Raw genomic sequence first — 22,159 nt, 5'->3', positions numbered from 1 at the left:
GAACTCCTTTAGCAAGGTGCAAAAACGAAGCTCAGATCCTGATGATTCAAATTGATTTTGCACCCTACTGAAGGCATTCCCTTCTATGTATGGAGGAGAGATTTCGTTCTCCTGCAGGATGCAGAAATGGAGCTCAGATCCTGGCAATTTGAGGTCCTGCATCTCGTGAAAGGAGTTGCCTTCCACATATGGTTCCCGCTGAAGAAGTTCCCTTCCGTGAACGGAGGAAAGATGATATCCTTCAGCAGGCAGCAGCTCTTTCAGCCAGCCCGTAGAGACAAGAGTGAGCCAAAATCCAGTTAGCAAGCAGCAAGGCAGTACAATAAGATAAGCAGCATGGGGTGCCGTATGCATATGCCTTTCTCCCTTGGGGAGGGGGGAGGGAGGGAGGGGCTGAAAATCCTGCTTGGATTTAGCAGATGGCACACAGAGCCATATCAGTGGGCACACGAGCTCAGCTTCCGTGCACATGTGCATGCTGGGCAGCTGATTTTCGGGCCTTCTGGGTCCCCTGGAAGTTGGCAAACAGGCCGTTTCTGGCCTCTGGGGGGGGGGTGGGGAAGGCTGTTTTCACCCTCCCCAGGCTCCTAGAAAGGCTCTGGAGCCTGAGGAGGGTGAAAAACAGGTCTACTGGGCCCACCGTACCATCGCATACCAAAAGCGGGGGAAGCGCGGGGGTGTTCGCTCACACATGCGTGGGGGCGTGGTGCATAGAATTATGGGTGTGGGCATGTATGCATGCGACCCCCCTGCGCTCCCCCCGCTTTTGGCACACGATGGCAAAAAGGTTAGCCATCACTAGTATAGGGTTTCCAGCTTGAACGGGGCTGGACTAGAAGACCTCCAGGTTCCCTTCCAACCCTGTTATTCTGATATTCAGCAAGATGGGTAGGTCCTTTAGTCAACCCGGGACAGTGGACAGTTGTCTGAAGCACATCTTCCAGTTTTTGAACAAGAGCCAAGAGAGCAATTGACAATCTTCTGTAGTTGGAAAGATGCTGTGTGCTTTGGACAATGCTAGCATTGTCCAAAGTCATACACAAAATGATGATCTTCAGTTGTCCAATTCTGCCTCAAAAGATTCTAGTTCTCTAACCAAGTGTTAAAAACTGAGATGCTCATATAATGTCTCACAAAATGCCTTGACTGGCTAAGTCTTGCAACCTGGAAATTGAACGGAAACATCTCTTGAACTCCTTGCCTCCAGCAGAGTTTTTATCAGTCAGGTATATCATTCAGTAAACATAAGCTACACTTAGTTGGAGTCGGTGTAGGTGACTGAAACAAAGAATTTCCTCCAAGTCACAGGAAGAAATGTTAATCCTTAAGTGTTAAGCCTTTTAATTAGAAGGTATGGAGTTAACCCTTTCCTATGGGATCTGTTCTTTGATTATCAGACTCTTTACAGAGAGATCCTTTCCAGCCAGCATTTGTACTTCTTAAAGAAAACTTTTTTTCTCTTTCCTTTCCTTCTTTGTCTTTTCCTTTGTTCATCTCCATCCAGTTATTTTTCCTTTCTTTCTCAATTTACCTACTCTACTTCTTCCTCTTACCTTCAACCTGTTTTGATTCTCCATTTTTGTTCTTCGCATGAGGGAATAGTTTATGTAGATGGAGATTGTTCAGGGACTTCCTGAGCAAGTCCACACAGTTTTCTTGAAAATGTTTTCAGAAGTGGGTTATCATTATTTTCTTCCCAAGGCTAGAAGAGAGCAAGTAATACAAAGTTACTCAACTGGCTTTGCCTAAGGCAGGACTAGAACTCACAGCCTCCTGTTTTTAGCCTGGTATCTAATTCAAATAATATTTATTTTTATCTTGTCTTTGACTTTTTTTGGGTGGATGGGAGAAATAAGACTTTTCCACCTCTACAAAGATAAAACACTTACATGTACATATTCATTCCTAAATATGTACAAGTTTATGGTGGGATGAAGAAAACTTCAAGATTAATTTCAGCTGCAGTCAACTGTCCTAGTTTAATAACATAGGAAACTTATAGGGCTCTAGAGGGAAATAATGTTTAGAAATTTTTCCAAGCAACTCTTACTCTTCCTTCTTTTTGGGGGGGTTGTCATAAATTCAGGATTATTTTTCTTTCAGGTAAATATGGTAATTGAGTGATAAGAGTTTCTTAATAATTGAAGTATGAATTTCTAATGATATATAGCTGTATGTATTATTTTATGTTATTTAAATAATAATGCATGTCTGGGGGGTGAAATTGGAAAATGAATATACATCAAGATATCAAGTTCTTGATTGTTTTTTTGAGAGAGACCAGTACTTTCACAGTACAGCATATTTTTATTTGAATATTATATGAAGAAAATATATTTTGTTTTTGTTTATGTATAAATAGTATTCAAGCATATAGATTTATAATAAACTAAATTGAATTACAAATAACACTTCATTGGAGAAGTTTTCTATTCCCGCCTCTCTTGCAACTCTGTCCTAGTAGCAGTAGCTTTGAGTGGAAAACAACCATTCAAACTGTAATGAATAGCTTGTACAAATGGGAAAAGAAGAAAGATTGGGAACTTAGCTTGCATAAATAGTTTGGTTATGCAAACTTTGTCTCTACTATATTAAGTCTGTAACATGTTTCATTTATATGAACATATATGGATACTTTCATTAAATACAAGAACTTCTGTTTTTATAATAACATTTTCTTATCTGTACAGTGATGCTTTCAGCCAGAATAAGTTAACATGGTGTAATTTCACACATTTTGCCATTACGGAAAAGGAAAATTAAGTATTTCTAAAGCTGTAGCGGTTTTTGCAAAACAGAAAATATTTTTTACATTTGGATATAATTGTTCTCATTGTCTAAATAAACAGTATTGTCTTACAATGAAAAGAAGAGTTACCAAATTAATTTTTGTTCCATTTTATATTTTTCCAGTTAATAGATTCTGCAGAATTTTATTGAAAGCTCTTACTCTTTGAATCAGTAATCCAAACAGTCTACGCCCAAACTTAACAGTATTCTTCTTTTGAGAATGATTGATAACTTTTCCTGTAACATCTTCCCAATTGTACTTCACTGCAAAGGGATCACAGAGATATACCATTCATAGCAGGAGTGAAATCCAGCAGGTTCTGACAGGTTCTGGAGAACCGGTAGCGGAAATTTTGAGTAGTTCGGAGAACCGGCAAATACCACTTCTGGCTGGCCCCAGAGTGGGGTGGGAATGGAAATTTTGCAATATCCTTCCCCCAGGAGTGGGGCGGGAATGGGAATTTTGCAGTATCCTTCCCCCAGGAGTGGGGAGGGAATGGAGATTTTGCAGTATCCTTCCCCTGGGTGGGGTGGGAATGGAGATTTTGCAATATCCTTCCCCCAGGAGTGGGGTGGAAATGGAGATTTTGCAATATCCTTCCCCCAGGAGTGGGGAGGGAATGGGGATTTTGCAGTATCTTTCCCCTGGAGCGTGGTGGAAATGGAGATTTTGCAGTATCCATCCTCTGCCACACCACACCCACCAAGCCACACCCACAGAACCGGTAGTAAAAAAAAAAAAGAATTTCACCACTGATTCATAGTGCCAAACATTGCGCAATATAGGAGAAATACAGACTTGTTTATGGAAGCAGAGCATATTTATAGGTTATTCCAGGCATTTTTGAGAGCTATTCCTGTTTCTTGCATTTATATTGTATGTTACAGTCCACATGCTTTATCTGGATTATTCTGAATTCCTTGCAGATCAGAGATGTCTATCCACATGCTATGCAGTGATATGCTACTCATGTTGAAAAGGAAATTTAATATGGTCTAGTAGAATTGACCATTGAAGAGCTTATGATGTCCACAGGTACAAGTGGGAAAAAATCCCATCAGGCTGTGAGCCTAGAAGGAGTTGACCCAGAAACATGCATGATAGTATTTAAAACCCACTGGGCACAGGTAATGGAGCTCCGAGAACTTTTCTTCTTTTTCTCTTTATTATTGATTGAATTGTTAGGAACCCATTTGAACTATCAGATATGTGCTTGTATTGTCAGAGTTCAAGCCATATTGTATAATACTGACACCAAGTGTATTTTTATTGACTTTTGAAGAACTGTATAACTTACTGCTTTTAAAAAAACCATCTTATATTAGGGATATAACAACCAATTGAATAAACTCATATTCTAATTAAGATTGCTAGGCTCTATTGCAAATGAAGTAAAGTCCTTTTAAAATAATTGTATTTTGAATCTTCATGGACAGTTCACTTCTTTGCCGGGTTATATTTCTTAAATCCACCAAAACACTTCCTATGCTGAAAGGCTGCATTACTATATTTAGAGTATGCAATACATTATTTCTATGCAATATATTATTTCTGAATCCTGTATGGTTCATTTTTAATTGGTGTTGTCTAATGCCCACATATATCTGCCAATAGAGCCCCTTCCAGTGTGGGCATTAGTATCAATCTAGTATTTTTATATCTTCTATTTCAGCTATTGAACTTTTACTCTTTAAATGTACTTGCCCATAAATGAAGCTAGGAAGATATTGGTTATTAAAATTCAGGTGACTAAGAACATTCTTAGTTGCTCAACATGGTCCTATGTTGGTGAGTAGACTGAGTCATGTGCTGCTCTTCTTAAGTAGCACAATTGATTAGATTAGCCATTTGGGGTGAGATATTTCAGATAAGGAATGCATAGGCTGTTTCTACTCATCAAAGCGCTCCATGGCTTAGGGCCCGGTTATTTACGAAACCACATTCTGCCACCGATAACCTCCCACCGGCCAATACGCTCCCACAGAGAGGGTCTCCTCAGGGTGCTGTCGGTCAGGCAATGTCGACTGTGGGGGCACCTGCCCTCTGGAATGAGCTACCACCAGGGATACGACTGATCCCGGACCTCCGAACCTTTTGCCGGGCTCTGAAAACGTTTCTATTTCGGCAAGCCGGGCTGGCTTAAAATTTTTTATTGGTGAATTTTATAGGTAAGGGGTTTTAAATTGGGGAAAGCCATTATGGATTTAATTTTGTTTTAAATGTATTTTAATGTTTATATTGTATGTTTTTTAATCTTGGCTGTTCACCGCCCCGAGTCCTTCAGGAGAGGGGGCGGTATAAAAATTTAATAAATAAATAAATAAATAAATAAATAAATAAATAAATAAATAAATCCATAGCTTGCCTCTTATGATCCATTTGGAATGTTCTGAACTATTATGAAGATATTTGTTCATAAATTCAATTTTTCATAATTAAAGATTGTAAGAGTGAGTCCATATTTTAATGCCTATTGTATGATCGAATATTTTTTATTTAATTTTCCATAGGTTGTAAAAATTTTAGAGAAGCATGACCCTTTAAAAAATATTCAAGCAAAATATGGGACAATTTCTCCAGATGAGGCCAGCACTGTGCAGAACTATGTAGAGCACATGCTCTTCCTTTTAATTGAAGAGCAGGCAAAAGATGCAGCAATGGGACCTATCCTGGAGTTTGTGGTTACAGAGAATATCATGGAAAAGCTCTTTCTTTGGAGTCTCAGGCGGGAATTCACTGATGAGATGAAAATTGAGCAACTGAAAATGTATGAAATGCTTGTCACACAGTCTCATCAGCAGCTGCTGCATCACAAACCCATCCTAAAACCATTAATGATGTTGCTGAGTTCTTGCTCAGGAACTACCACACCAGCTGTTGAAGTAGAGCTGGTGGTTCTTCTCAACCAGCTATGCTCAATCCTAGCCAAAGATCCGTCCATCTTGGAACTTTTTTTCCATACCAGTGAGGACCAAGGAGCTGCAAACTTTCTAATCTTTTCTCTCTTGATTCCTTTTATCCATCGGGAAGGGACTGTTGGCCAACAGGCTCGTGATGCACTACTTTTTATAATGTCTCTTTCTTCAGAAAGTTGTGTGGTTGCTTATCACATAGTAGAGAATACTTATTTTTGTCCGGTAAGTTTTTTTCTAGCTACTCATTCATATCTTCCAAATATGGATTCTTTTGTAAATGAATATTCAAATTAAGATTTTGCACAAAGGAGAATTAAATTTACCTGATGAATTGTAATTTTATTATGGCTATGTAGAAATTCTAAATGGTATAATTGGGAAAAATGGAACTTCTTCAGAAAGCCCATCACATTGAATTCAGAAGGGAATTTGTTGTCTTAACTTAAACATTCAGCTTAATATTGAACATTCTAAGAATAATGCAGATCGAAAGCTAAGCTTGTATATTAAATTGTGGTTGTAATCTGGATCCTCATTTTACCAACCTTGAAAGGATGGAAGGCTGAATCAACCTTGAGCTGGTCAGGATCGAATTCCAGGATGTGGGTAGAGTTAGCTTGGCAGTGCTGCATTTTAACCACTGCACCAAGGGGTTGTGATAATCTGGATAATGGCAGAATAAAACACGAAATTGAAATATATCCAGTTGCCTTTGGCAAGATCTTGCAGATAATCTATATCTTCCTAGTAAGCTTACTTTGATGGAGGAGATACAATTCTGTGATGGCTTGTCACAAAACTTTGATATATGCTCCTTCACTTGTACATGGTCAGAGTATTTACATTAGATTTATTTCCAATCGGGATGAAGTGACTGGTGTTCTTAGCGTGATGTAATGTTCTTCCTGGAGAAAAAAGTTGATTTTATGGAACAAAGATGATAAATATTAGGAATTAATTATGTTTTCTTTTTAGTACATTGGTGGCTATTACACACTTGCACTCATTTTAGTAGAAATTGCAGACCAGACAAGATATTTGGAGCAGTCCTCTTTTTTTTTCCAGGAACATATTTCAGACATTATACTGTAAATAGGTCCAGATTCAGGATCTTATATGTTATTCTTACATCGATTTGTCTTTTTTAATCTTCCCATCCCAAGGTTTGTTTTGAACAATGAAATTGAGTAAGTTGAGAATAATTTTATTGATAAAAGATGTCATAATCCTAAACATTAGTATAATGTTGACTTTGCATGTAATCATGAGGTTAGAAAGGACCATTTAGACAGGGAGCCTAACCCCAAACTAAGGGCAACAATCCAAGATCAAGCATTGACCACAGATGGCTGCCTATTCGCTGCTTGAACTGATGGGAAATGATGACATCTCCAGGAAATTGTTCCACTTTCAAATTGCTCTTAGTGGCAGAAGTTTTTTTCTTACAATAACCAAATCTGCCTTCCTGTAACTTAATTATATTAATGTCTTGCCTTCTGAAATGATGGAGAATAGGTCTTGATTGGCTAATATATTGCCTTCTTTTAGATATTTGAAAAGTATGTATTATATACCGCCTCAGTCTTTTTAAAGCAGGAGTCAGCAACCCGCAGCTCCGGAGCCACAAGTGGCTCTTTGGGCCCTCTGCCGTGGCTCCCTGTCCCATCACTGGTTGGCCCCGCCCCTCATTTATTTTTTGGATTCCAGCCCGAAGCGGCAGGAAGCAAAGACTGCCTTACGCGCAAATGTGGCATGAAGGCAGGTACAGGGCAGCTTCGCTCCTGCATTTTCCTCCCCCACTCCACTCGTAACCCCCTGGCTGGCTGTGGCTGAGCCGGGAGAGTGCGCACGTGCGGAGAGACCCTCCTTAAGTGAGCTGCTGCCCGCCCCCCGCACGCCTTTCCTGAGCTTTGGCGCTCACTTGAGGAGGGTCTCCCCACACGTGCGCATACTCCTGGCTCAGCCACAGCCGGCCAGGGAGTTACGAGACGACGGGGGGAGAAGAAAGACGGTTGGCCGAAGGGAGGGGGAGAGAGAGACACACACACATACAGAGAGAGAGAGACATAGAGAGAAACATACAGAGTGATACACAGAGAAGAGGTGAGAGGGGAAGAGAGGGAGAGATACAGAGGGAGAGAGACACAGAGTGGGGAGAGAGGGGAAGATAGGGAGGGGGACAGACACAGAGATACAGAAAGAAGGGGGAGAGGGGGAGAGAGACATAGAGAATAGTTTTGTGGCTGGGTAGGCATGGCTAGGTGGTCATGTGACTGGGAGTGAGTGACATCGAGTTGGCCACGCCACCCAGGTTTTGTGGCTCCCAGTGTGTTTTTTTCTGTAGGAAACGGGTCCAAGTGGCTCTTTGAATGTTTAAGGTTGCCGACCCCTGTTTTAAAGAATCCCAGTTCCTTCAGGCATAGGACTCAATTTGTAGTACCCCTTACATTCTTATTTCCTTTCTCTGATCCATCTTCCAAAATGTCATAAAATGCAGAATAAATTGGAACCATTATCCTTCCAATCCCCAATGCCATTCTCCATAAATAGAATAGAATAGAATAGAATAGAATAGAATAGAATAGAATAGAATAGAATAGAATAGATTTTTTATTGGCCATGTGTGATTGGACATACAAGGAATCTGACATAAAGATATATCCAGCCTAAAGAAACCTTGTTGGTTTCATTTAAATGAATACATATAGAAAGTACTTATTTTAAAAAAGATATTTTCATGATAAATACTTTTATTATATCCATGCCTTTGTGTACAAGCCTACATTTGCCAATTAACTTTTAGGAAGACTTTTTACTTAGAAGATTAAAGCTAAATGTGTTAACCTTCAAACAGTAGGGGCCATTATTGTCAAAATACATTACTAATTAGAATAATTGTTTTAGGATGTTGGAGTGAGAAAAGCAATAAAGGTAGCAAACCCGAGGCTATAATAAAAAGAACACAGACCATTCCTGAGGGCTGTTCAATTGTTAAATATCTCTAATATGCAGCCTTTATAAGAATGATATTTCCAGTTTGGGAAGCTGTGGTCTCCCCTTGAGGAAACTCAGAATGATGCCTCAGATTTTGGGTTTCTTATCATTTCCCAATGGATGCAACTGAATAATCTAATTCTGATTAAAGTGAAGTAATTCTTGTTAAATGTTACACTGTATGTAATATTTCTTTATAATTAAAAAAAACAAAAACAGAATGGAGCAAATTGTTCCCGACTGTATCCTTCAACTTAGAATTATGCTGTTATATTTAACATGTTTGGTGGGATTTATTTAGGATATACATGCCATTTTAGAAGTTGAAGACTTTCTCCTCAAAACAGACATGCATTTTTAAAATTTGCATGGAAGATTCAGACCAATAAAATGTTTGATTTTTAAGTGGCAGTTTATGGGAATCCATTTACTGTGATTTATACAATGTGGTTTATAGCTTAGCATATTGTATGAACCTAGACAATTGTGATTCATCTAATAAACTGTGGTTAATCAAACCAGACACAGCACAGTATTTGAATTCTGTCGATAATGTTTCTATGGGAGTTACTTCTATTTGGCAAACATGTCATGCCCTGGCTATAATGTTCTCTGACTTCATAAATATGTTCTGCCTCTGGAAACAGTTAGCAATTATGAAGATCCATGCTCACATATATAAGAAGCAATGCTAGATATTATAATTAGGGTTTAGAGAATTGACCTTGGAAATGTCATCCCACCAGGAAGTTTAAAATAGTAAATTGTCCTCCCACAAGCGCAGTTTACAGCTGTGATTTGCATGCAAAATACCTCCCAAATCTATTTTGCTGCTGGCAAAGTTAAACAGCACTGGTTTCAATAGATGAATTGGGAATTGCCTTCAGTGACTTGGAAGCAAAGCACGACCAGTATCAAAGGCAATAAATTCAAGATTTTAATTAAACTACATCAAGTTTTGATATACAATATCTAAGCATAGTAGCACTTTAAAAGTAGTCAATAGCATTATTTTAGTATACTTTGGCAGATTTTTTGAACATGCAGCAGTATTGCAGCTGTGCAAAATTGTTGTGGCCCATGGCAGCATATTATTAGATAATATTTTTCCACTGTGTGTTCTTTATCAGCTATGATGATCTCATATGGAATCTTTCTAACATTCAGCAAAATTAATTTGCATGGAGCTGAATTTCCCCAGTTGTCATCTTCATCCATTGTGGCTATTGTAGAATTAGAAGAATTGTGTTCACTGAATCTTAAGAGTAAACTTTTTCCCCACTTCCCATATCCTAAAATGCGATGAGGAATCTTCAGACCCACTTCTGTTGTGACCCATGTCGGTTGAGCTTGGAGACCCAGTATATAGTCAAATCCTATTAATTCTCAGAGGGAAGAGCTACCTTGAACTTGTGGTAGCTAGAAAAATGAAAATAGAGAGAGTGGAAGGTCTGGGTTTACATTTCTTTTTAATGTTACCTATGTCAATTGGGAAAGAAAAATAATGAAGTGGGGAAGATCATTCTTTTTGTACATTCTTCTGTTGCTCAGTTTTATTTATTGAAATAAAGATGATTGGAAGGACAGCTTTCAGGAATAATTGCCTGCTGGAAAGAGGTAGCTGCTAAATTAACACATTCGCAAAATAAATTGGTGGGAAGCTAATGTCTTTATTTATGTGACTAGAATACATCAAACCTAGAGATATAGTGTCAAATTAACATTTCTGAAACATTAACCTGACAGGCTAGAACTTATTTTCCTTCCTCCTCAGTTTGGTTAATGGTAACTTAGGTACTGGAATAAGTTTGTAAGCACTTTTCCAAGCAAATGCACAAAAATTTAGAATTGGCAAGATATTTTGTTTTTACATGAATTAATACTTCATTTTGACTCCTGTGGAAAAACAAACCTGCTCTTTTAACTACTCCAAATGAATCATAGCTAGTTCTTACAAAATTGAAATTTTATGAGTTAGGGTTTTTATTTTTGTTTTGTCTCCAAAATTGTATGCGTATGGATGGGTAGATAACTAATAGATACCAATTTTTCTCTCTCACTTATATGCATGTGTGTGTTTGTGTGTTTAAAAAAACAGTAATTATTTTCACTGCTCCTGTCAAGATTATTTTAATTTAAATATGCATTTGTAAATCTTAGAACTCTACAGATAGTCCGTGATGCACGCAAGAAGCCTACTAATTACAGTCATAAGTCAAGACAGTTGTAAAATGGGTCTTGATGTGACTGACCTGATTTTATGACAGTTTTTGTGGTGGTCATTAAGCAAAAGACCATGGATGTTAGGTTAATCTTTGTTGTTAAGCAAATGCCGTGGTGATTCAAACCTATTGTTTGCTACGAGGCATTTTTGCTGAAAAGTCTTACAAATGTTTTCAGCAAAAACATCATAAATCATGGCCACACGATTGCAGGATGCTCTAAACGATAGACAGTTTCCAAGGGCCCCAAATGTGAACACAGGAGGGCTCCGGCCATTGGAACCTGGATAGAAGTAGGTTGTAAGTACCTTTGGGGGGGGAGGTCCTACGGTAACTTTGAATGATCACTAAGTCATGGGTTATAAGTCAAGGACTACCTATGCCTAGTACTCTTTCATGAAACTTTGCTTGCATTGATGCCCAGTTTAAATCATGTGAATTTAATCTATCCCTTGCCTTCCATAGATTTTTTTTAGCTACTATAAAGATGGCATCTTTTTAATATAGGCAGATTCAGTGGTGGGTTACTCCCAGTTCTGTCCGGTTCTTTAGAACCGGTAGTAAAAGCGGCGGAAGGCTCCGTCCAGATGTCATAATTGACGATCTGAGCAACTACCTATTGCGAACCGGGAGTAAAGGTAAGTACAACCAACCCCTGGGCAGATTGTTGGATGAGTGAATCCCATTTTAAAAGACTTATAGCCTATTATTTAGAAATAAAGAGATACGTAAAAATGTAAATTGTGGGAGAAAATGGTCAAAATTTAGAAAAAAAGATTTCCACATTCTATGCTTTCCATATCTGATGTCTTTCCTGGATAATATGGTTGTTTACACAGCTAAACATTAAGAAATATGAATCAGATCAACTGCTATTTAAATGTATAATCCAGTTATCAAAACTATGGAAATGTTGTAACACGAAGGTTATAGCCACTAAGCCTCATTGCTTGATACAGAGCCTTACCACTTTTCTGTTTTCAATAAAAAACTGCAAGCTGTTGATTATTTATTTTGCAAATATTTCAAGTGGGAAAGTTCTCTTTGCTTTAATTTGTTTGGAAATACTTTATGTGATAACAATAAGTACATAGAAATCTGCCATTAACCTAAATTCAGATGCTATTCAACAGCATAATAGCAATTATTGGGAGGGAATATTTTAGATTACGGGAATTAACCTTCCACAAACTGAAAGCATGTTTCTATCCTTATAACAAAATGCTAATGCTTTTTTTAAAAACAAAACAAAAATCTGTATTTCTTCTCTTTTCTTTCTCTTTCATCTTGCAGGTGCTAGCAACAGGCTTAAGTGGTTTATATTCATCTTTGCCTACAAAGCTGGAAGATAATGGAGAAGAATGGCACTGTCTTCTCAAAGACGACTGTTTACTTTCTCCAGCTCTTGTACAATTTATGAATTCTTTTGAATTCTGCAATGCAGTAATTCAGGTACTGGGCCAGACAAAAGACTTACAAATGGAAGTAGTATTTTAAAACAGTAGTATACAATTTTATGGATATTTAGAAAAAAAAATATTGGGGTGTTTATTTTATATGTGTGATATACTATTTTTTTTAAATGAATATCAGCATAAGTTATATTTTCTTAATATAAAAGTGAAATACAAGTTTATTTAGAGGAGTCCTGGTGGAGCAGTGGTTAGAATGCAGTATTGTGATATATAAGTCTGAGTGCTATTGCTATCATTGTTACAAAATTTAACAATTTGCATGTATTTGTAAAGCAACTTTTATTGCAAACCAATTGATTTAGTTTTTGGGGGAAAATACTGTGCTTATTTGTGGTACAGGCAGTGCTTGACTTATAACCCTAATTGGGACTGGAACTTTCGTTGCTAAACGATGTGGTCATTAAGGGAATCAAAATCAGAATAGGGTTGGAAGGGACTTTGGAGGTGTTCTTGTCCAGCAGCCTGCTCAAGCAGGAGATCCTATACCAGTGATGGCTAACCTTTTTGCCACTGCGTGCCAGAAGTGGGGGAGGGTCACACGGTGGATCGCATGCACATGCCCACACCCATAATTCAATCCCCCATGCCCTGCCCCTTGCTCATGCACGCGCGACCCTCCCCGGGCCCCATTTTTGGCCTAGCAGGTTTCCCTGAAGCCTCCGGAAGCTGGAAACAACCCATTTCCCGACTTCTGTTGGAACCAGAAGGCCCGTTTTTCACCCTCCCCAGGCTCCAGAAGCTTTCTTGGAGCCTGGGGAGGGCAAAAACGGCCTCCTCCACCACCTCCCGGAGGCCCTCCAGAGGCCGAAAACGCCCTCCCAGAGCCTCCGTGCGAGCCCTGTACTTACCTGGCATCCAAAACGGGGCGCGTGGAGACTCCTGGGAGGGGAGAGGCAGCCAAAAATCAGTTGGCCGGCGTACACGTGCACTTTGGAGCTGAACTAGGGCAACGGCTTGTGTGCCCACAGATATGGCTCCGCATGCCACCTGTGGCACGCGTGCCATAGGTTCGCCATCATAGTCCTATACCATTTCAGACAACTGATTGTCCAGTCTCTTCTTAAAAACCTCCAGCAATGAAGCCACTACAACATCTGAAGGCAAACTGTTCCACCGGTTAATTGTCCTTGCTGTTAGGAAGTTTCTCCTTAATTCCAGGTTGCTTCTCTCCTTGATTAGTTTCCATCCATTGTTTCTTGTCTTGCCTTCTGGTGCTTTGGAAAATAAATTGACCCCCTCCTCTTGCAGCCATTTTTACAACCTTTTTTTTTGCCATGGCCATTAAACAAATCACACAGCCATTAAGTGAATCCAGATTGCCTCATTGACTTTGCTTGGTGGAAGCCACCTGGCATAAATGGTGATCATGTGATCCTAGGACAGTGCAACTGTTGTAAATACATGCCAGTTGCCAAGAGTCCAAATTTTGATCATGTAACCGAGGGGATGCAGCAACGGTCATAAGTGTGATTACTTTTTACAGCATCATTGTAACTTTGAAAGGTCACTAAACAAATGATCATAAGTCAAGGATTACCTGTAATTACATTTTGCTTTATGATAATAGAATATACTGTGTATATGTAGATGGTTTTGATTTGTTCAGTATTTAAAATTATTCTGTTTTTTTCATATTCATTGCTTTGGTTAGTAATTAGGGATTTTTGTCCATTCTGCTTCTTGTTCCTCATCTGTCTAATGATAAGATTATACATTATACCACTTTGATGCTGTATTCAGGATTTTATTGCATCTACACGAAGGGTGTCAAACTCAAGGCCTGGGGCCCGGATCTGTGTGCGGGGTACTTAGATTTGGCCCCCGGGGCTGCCCTGGAAACAGCGAAGGACCAGCCCGTGGTACTTCTGCCAGCAAAAATGCTCCCGAGCTCCGTTTTCGGCTACCACAGCACCCAACGGCACATGGCCCTCCTGGGTTGCAGGAAGCTGTGGCAGCTGAAAATGGATCTCCGCAGCCCGTTTTTGCTGGCAGAGCGCTCAGGCCACCACAGGCATCCCCGACAGGAGTGATGTCGAGCTGGCCATGCCCCACCAGTCACGCCCCCTGACCCCCGAGGTGAAACACAACCCTGATGCGGCCCTCAATGAAATCAATTTGACACCCTTGATCTACACCTTTGATTTGATTTGATTTGTGCAGGCTTTATTAGTTACAGAAACTCAGTACAGTAGTTTTTCCAGAATGCAAGACTTTGTATGAGAGGTTTTTGCCAAAGGAATCTCTGTCTGTTGTGTTTAAAAAGGTTGTGTATTTATTCTGTATACCTGCACATTCTAAATATAGAATAATTTCTAAATGTGAGAGCCATTCTTATGAGCCAAAGGCTATGTCTTCTGCTGAGTGGAACACTCTTAAAAAATAGCAGATAAATCCATTCATTTATATTTAATTATAAAACATGCTATTTGTTACTTTGAAGTCATGTATTAAATGTTGTTTGCTACTTTTAACTGAAAGATATAATGTGGTACTTTGTAAGGTCCCGCAAGATCATATCCAACATTTTATGTCAACATTATGATACTTCAGGCTTACCTAGCCCAACATATTTTATGAAATGGCCAAAATAGAATAAATAAAATAATACTCTCCAGGTCATGGTTACTGATGATTGGTATTTGGAGGCATACTTCAGTAGACAAAACAAATAAGCTACAGTTTCTAGTGGTGATTAATATCTTTATGTTTCATGAAACATGAAGTATCAGAGGCCTTCATAACTTGCCATTAATTTATGGCTTTGGATGGCATAGTGCAAAAAAGTACTAAATGGTTAAGGATGAATTTAATTAACTTTAAACTTAAAGTTTAAATTAAAATCATTTCTTATCTGGCCTCTGGTGACTTTTTTGGAGAAGTTTCTTCCTTGGTTCAAAAAAGTTTTACATTCCTGTTTTAAACTTCCAAGTTAATGACTGACAGTTTATGTTGGTGAGAAGAATTGCTGATATTTTGCTGTTAGGATTTAATTGGCTGTTCTCGTATTATGGAAGTAAATATTTTCCTATTTAAATTATCCAGAGCACATCTTTGGATGTCGGAGATGAACAGGCTAAGCCCAAGGGTGGGAGTCAAGATGTCAGTTTAGAGTTGCTATGCTCCCACAAATGAATTAAGTCCAGCCCCCCATGAATTCTGTTGAGTCTTACCTAGGGCCAATTTACCTTGACCATTAGTAGATCAGATTTTTGTGTATAGGTAGCATGAAATAAACTTGTAGTACTTTTGAACTCTACCCGGCTCTGGATTCTTGCACCTGAAACTGTTCCATTTTATCTACCTTTTCAATAGTTAAAATGTATTGACTTTTTAAAAACAATTTTGATATTCAAGTTTGATGATTTATTTTTTAACTTTTGTGATAAATTCAGAGATAAAGAAAAATATAACAAATACTTATTGCATAGCTTACAATTCATTATCAGTAAAATATTAAATTCAGTGTTCGGAGGTCATGAATGTTGTAGTGATTTTCGTAACATTAAACTGGTTAAGATTTAGTAGGCAGTTTTATGTGCAAGTTTCTTAGCCTTGAACTTACATCTTCATAGTGAAAGGCAGTAATAATAGCACTTAGATTTATATATCGCTTTACAGTGCTTTACACCATCTCTAAGCAGTTTGTAGAGTCAGCATATTGCCCACAACAATTTGGATCCTCATTTTACCCACCTCGGAAGGATGGAAGGCTGAGTCAACCTTGAGCCTGGTGAGATTTGAACTGCCAAATTGCAGGCAGCTGGCAGGCAGAAGAAGTAGCTTGCAGTATTGCACTCTAACCGCTGCGCCAACATGGCTCATTGTAATAGTTAAAAATGTATGCAAAACTGCTTGAATTGAAATGATTTTGATGGAGTTTTTTAAAAAAATGTTTTATGTATTTTTATTTTGTCAATGCTGAAGAAATAGCCTGTAATAGAGATAGTGGAAAGTCCTTAAATGATTTATAGACTGAAGTAAGGCATGTTGGGAAGGATATTTTAGAGATCTGTAGGGAAACGAGAGTGACAAACTGCAGATTAGAATTTAAAAACCTGCTAAAAGCCTTTATTTCCAATTAAAAATAATTAAAAAATTGCTTGGGCTGCACAGAGGGGCACATAGCTACGGAGTTGGTGGGTGCCCTGAAATCCATCCTCCGTTTTTTAATTTTTAATTTTAATACTTTTTGTTTCTAATTGCTTTTTATTAAAATGTTTATATATAACTTTTATGCTTTTATGTATATTTGTACACTGATTGGAGTAACTCTCTGAGGGAGATGAGCAGTTTCTAAATGTGTTGTAAAATTTCTGGAAAATGTTAATTTTGCAAATGCAGATGTTGGACCCAGAGAAAATTTAAAATATGGATGTTGTTTACTCATCAATTTCAGCTTCTTTAAATATATGTTTAAATTGCACAGTGGGAAAGTAAGTGCTTATTTATTATTTCAGATATATCCTTCTCTTTCTCTTTCCATTTTTAGGTGGCACATTCTTTGATTCGTAACCAGCTTGTGAATTACATTTACAATGGATTTTTGGTCCCAGTTATGGCCCCAGCTCTCCATAAGGTTAGTGATAAATAATACATTTTAGTCAATGAATCATAAAGCTAAATTAATATAAATTCAATATTTGGGCTTTGAATTTGGTGGAGAATACAAAAGCAGAGAATCAGTTTGGTGTAGTGGTCATGCATGATGTTACAAACCAGGAGACTGTGAGTTCTAGCCCTGCCTTGCTCACAAAACCTGCTTGGGTGATCTTGGCCTATCATTTTCTCTCAGCCCTAGAACAGGAGTGTCAAACTTGATTTCATTGAGGGCCGCATCAGGGTTGTGTTTGACCTCAGGGGTGGGTGGGTGTTGGGTGTGTTTTGCCAGCTTGAGGTCACTCATGTCAGAGGTGCCTATGATGGCACTCTGTCAGCGAAAATGGGCTCCCGAGCTCTGTTTTCAGCCACGACGAACTCCTGCAGCCCTCTGCCAGTGAAAACAAAGCTTGGGGTGTGTGTGCATGTGGTTTCCCCAAGCTCCGTTTTCACTGGCAGAGGACTGCAGGAGGCCATCAGAAAATGGAGTTGGCAGAGGCACTACGTGCCGTTCCTTTGCTGTTTCTAGGGCAGCCTCATGGGCCAGATCTAAGCAAACCCCTTGAGTTTGACACCCTTGACCTAGAAAGAAGGCAATGGAAAACCTTGCTAAAAAAATTGCAGAGACTTGCCCAGGCAGTCTCCAAGAACCTGACACAATTGAATGGAAGGGAAAAAAGCAAAAGCAAAAAGTGACTTCTCTTCAGTAAAACAAAGTATTCTTTTAAAATTTGATGAATGAGATGTCAAGTAGATAATATCCCAATTCATAAGCTGGCATGTTTTTAATACAGAGGCTTTTAATATATTTTTTGGCAACAATGCAGGTATACTGCATTATAGCAGTAATGTGTAATTTCATTATGCAAGAGGCTTGACTAACACAACCTGGATTACAGGAGTAAGAAAAAAAATGAACCTAATATGAAAAGTTTGTTCATACATAGGTTCATAATTCTACTTCTGGTCCTGATATTTCCCTGATATGTTGAACTAAGGACAAATGTTTGTTTCACTTGAAGAATTTAATAAAACAGGCATTCACTTTTAGCTGAACGTCTCCATTTATATGCAGAACTTTCATTAGCTCTTGATTATTGTGTAGTCTTTTATTCACTATAAGGGTAGTAAAACCTTTCTTTGTTCCTAATAAAGCCTTTTTTTATATTTAGAAAAAGGTATGTGGGTAAGTAATTCCCTCTGCCTTCTCTCTTTTAGTATTGTAAATCTTTTGTATACTTTTTTAAAGACTTGAAATAAATGAAAAATCATTTTAATAACTCGAATAATTAATTTTAAAATATATGGATCTTCTTGACAAAGGATTTCTTGACAAACTTCATTGTTAATTATGTTCTCATCTTTTTTCTCAACATGTTTTGAATCTATTGCCTAAATAAACATGTTGATCTCCAGATGGCGACCCATAAACATAACAAGATAGATGGGAAATTTAAATTAGAACTTAGCAGTTACCTCAAATGTAGATTGGTATTTCAAAATGTATTCTTGTAGCATAAGCACTTTAGCTATTAAATGATGGAATATTATAACAACTTATGAAAATATTTCGGGATAACTTGCTAGTGAGAACATTAATAAAAATCTTAATTTTGCTTATCTTACCTTCTAATTCTCAAAATCTGCTCTGACATCCACTTATTAATTACTTTTTGTGGTCCTATTGTAATTGTAAGCCTATCGGATCCAAATAGATTGCATGCTTGTGTGCCTCCTAACACTGTCATGCCTGCAGTCCAAACTTAATTTCTAGCCACACGTGACCAAATAAGTAAAATTTAATTAGTGGAAAAACTTAGGTTTTTTGCTCCAATAACCAGAAAGGACTTAATATATATGAGCAGTATTTCAGAAATATTTGTAGAACATTTTTTATTTTATATATAACATATAAAGAAAGAATAAAATTTATGTTCCAATAGGTGGAATACAGAGGTTCGCGGTAGTTCAGTGGCTAAGATGCTGAGCTTGTCGATAGAAAGGTCGGCAGTTCAGCGATTCGAATCCCTAGTACCGCGTAATGGGGTGAGCTCCCGTTACTTGTCCCAGCTTCTGCCAACCTAGCAGTTTGAAAGCACATAAAAAATGCAAGTAGAAAAATAGGGACCATCTTTGGTGGGAAGGTAACAGCATTCTGTGCGCCTTTGGCATTGAATCATGCTGGCCACATGACCACGAAGACATATTTGGACAGCGCTGACTCTTCGGCTTTGAAACGGAGATAAGCACCACCCCCTAGAGTCAGGAACAACTAGCACATATGTGTGACGAGAACTTTTACCTTGACCTTTAGGTGGAATACCTTTTGTTCATCATTTCATTCTAGGAAAGTCAAATTACAAGTGAAATTACCAAGAAAGAAAAAACATACCAGCATTTTTTACATATAAAACTTTCTAAATTCAGAATATTATAAAACTTAAAGTTCCCTGTATGAAATATTTTCACATCTTTAAAATGTCTTAATATGGGGTAGAAGTGTATAACAAACCAGAGATGAGTGGTGTATGTGTGTATATGTATGTATGCATGTACGTATCACACCTTTATTAAGTGACGAACTACTGATAGGTGGTAAATATATCTAATACTCCATCCTCCTCCTCTTTTCTCCAGAAGAGGGGAGAAGGGGTTGGGCTTGAGACACACCAAGTGGCCCAAGGTCACCCAACCGGCTTTTGTGACTTAAGGCAGGATTAGAACTCACAATCTCCTGGTTTCTAACCTGATACTGTAACCACTAGACCAAACTGCCTCTTTTATCAGTTTGCCCCCATAGTAAAGGTACTGATTCACTGATATCGGTAGAGAGGATTTGTAGGAAGTGAAAGGGGTTTTGTAGCAATGGTGGGATTCAAATTTTTTTACTACCGGTTCTGTGGGTGTGGCTTGGGGGGCATGGCATGGCTTGATGGGCATGGCGTGGTGGGCGTGGCAGGGGAAGGATACTGTAAAATCTCCATTCCCACCCCACTCCATGGGAAGGATACTGTAAAATCCCCATTTCTTCCCCATTAGCTGGGACTTGGGAAGCAGAGAATAGATGGGGCGGGCCAGTCAGAGGTGGTATTTACCAATTCTCCGAACTACTCAAAATTTCCACTACTGGTTCTCCAGAACTGGTCAGAACTTGCTGAAACCCACCTCTATTTTGTAGATGAAAAAAGTGTATTCAGAGTAGCTACTACTAAGAGATTTTAATAAAAGTGATATGATTGCAATCTTACATTTTCCCCCCACACAAAATTGATAATACAATTTTCAGGGCTATTAACCTCTAATAATTTATTAAATAAAAAGTGGTCTCAGTTTATTATTTCCACACTCAGAGCAATTTTGAATGCACACTAGCTTTTATCATTAATTTTCTCTTTAAATACATTAGCTAGATAAGGTGAGTTTCTGCCACCTAGTGGACTTGAAGAAGAGCCACGTTACAGCCCTGAACCCCAGGATTAAGATTATGTTTACTAAAGTAAGAATATAGATCTTCTTTTTTTGTTTAGTCCTTCTCCCCCAAATATTAATTAAAATCTACTCTGTCCTGGTGAGACCCCAATAAAGTCTGTTTCAAGTTCGGGATGCAAAAACAAAAATCAACAAATAAAAGTAAACTTCTGATTATTACTGGTCAGAAAGGATAATGACAGTAGTAGGAAGTTTAAAGGATAGCTCCCAAATTAGTAAAAGATCTGAAATCCAAGGAATTGTTAAAGGATCTTTGTCTATTAAGCCTACAAAAAAAAAGCTGATGTAGCAGTCTTCAAATATCTTACAACAAGCAGGGTTGGATTCTACTTACCTTTACTATCAGTTCGCATCGTGCCTACGCATGCGCAGATTGCTTCTGATGACGGGTCAGTGGGCGGAGCCTCCTGCCAGTTTTACTACTGGCTCTATAGAACCAGTCCAAACCGGGGGCAACCCACCACTGACAAGGGTTGATATAAAGAAGGGGGAATGAATGAGGGAACATATTTGAGGGTCAGAATCAGGATTGATATAGACATTTATAGAAACAATGGGAGAGAATGGGCAGGTTGTCAGCCCCTGAATCAGGCAGTTACAGTATATGATGTGAGGAAACGTCTTTTGCTAGGAGTCTCAAACAGAACCAGAATAGTCATCTTTCTGTGCAATCTTTTACTCAGCATGGGGCTGGACTAGATTATTCTAGTGACATCTGAAAGACAACTTTTGGGATAGATCGCTTCTCTCTAACCTGTCCCCACGTGCTACAAAACTTTATTATAAAGGCATTTCTGATCAGTAATCCAAGCTGAGTCACTGTTGTCTCTGGCTAGCGCTTGTACATATGTATATTTTTAAAGATTTATTTCTCTGTTTTGGTCTGTCATGTCAACTAACTTAAATGAAAGAACACTTTAATATTGTGCTAATTTGAATAGAATTGTATGCCCCAGAAAGTGATGATGTAACAAGAAATTACTGACAATTATAGAAATCTTTTTTTCATTAACTGTTAGAACTTTTGCTTGCTGAGAAATTTTTTCTGATACAGTGCAAGCTCAATTTAACTCAAAGGACAAACTGTCCATTATTCCCAGTTATTTGTTAAGTATGAAGTTACATCTTCATCTCTGTTTTCACCATTGTATAAATGTAAATTCTTCTTTACCGAATAATTCTTTAATAGAAAAATGTAAATTCCTTCTTCTACTAATATATAGAATTTATGTAAATACATTATTATACAAATTATATAAATTAATATAAATGTTACTATTGCTGTATTTACATTATTATGGAAATGATGTAAATCATTACAGTTAAAGTATATTTTTAGGACTTAAAATCGGCAATTGGGGCCAGATTTCTGGTTGTAAGTTTTTTTATTCATAAGTCAAGGCCCAATTTTAAGACTTTTTTGCAGCACCTGTTATTGATTAATTTTATATATTGCTTTAAGAAACATGTATTTGACCATTGTTTTTCAAAGATATTCTAGAAAGGTGTCTCTGGCTTTTTTCATATGTTATTTCTACATTTTTATTTCTTGACTTTCTGATGATAATCAGGGCCTTGTAATCTTTGTAGTGAAATAGATTTTTCAGATGACGTTCTTCCTATTTGATTTGTTGGTTTGTAATATAACATATTACCTTCAATATTACTAGATCTCAA

The 22,159-nt window shown here is 38.0% G+C and overlaps 1 protein-coding gene across 2 annotated transcripts in view; it reads left to right on the top strand.

The window, feature by feature from the left end:
- Nucleotides 1-22,159, top strand: part of FHIP1A (FHF complex subunit HOOK interacting protein 1A) — a 76,491-nt gene that overhangs the window by 24,152 nt on the left and 30,180 nt on the right. For both annotated transcript variants that reach the window (XM_034401492.3, XM_034401491.3), the window contains 4 exons: nucleotides 3,718-3,918; nucleotides 5,302-5,928; nucleotides 12,216-12,374; nucleotides 16,887-16,973. In XM_034401492.3, the coding sequence (XP_034257383.2) occupies nucleotides 3,814-3,918; nucleotides 5,302-5,928; nucleotides 12,216-12,374; nucleotides 16,887-16,973 (978 nt within the window). In that variant the 5' untranslated portion in view covers nucleotides 3,718-3,813. The remainder of the gene's footprint in view (nucleotides 1-3,717; nucleotides 3,919-5,301; nucleotides 5,929-12,215; nucleotides 12,375-16,886; nucleotides 16,974-22,159) is intronic.

This window comes from Pantherophis guttatus, chromosome 8 (genome assembly GCF_059756535.1).
Source record: "Pantherophis guttatus breed Tessera chromosome 8, ASM5975653v1, whole genome shotgun sequence".
NCBI lineage: Eukaryota > Metazoa > Chordata > Lepidosauria > Squamata > Colubridae > Pantherophis > Pantherophis guttatus.
Note: the sequence above shows the minus strand (reverse complement) of the source record. Positions and strands in the feature narration are given on the sequence as shown.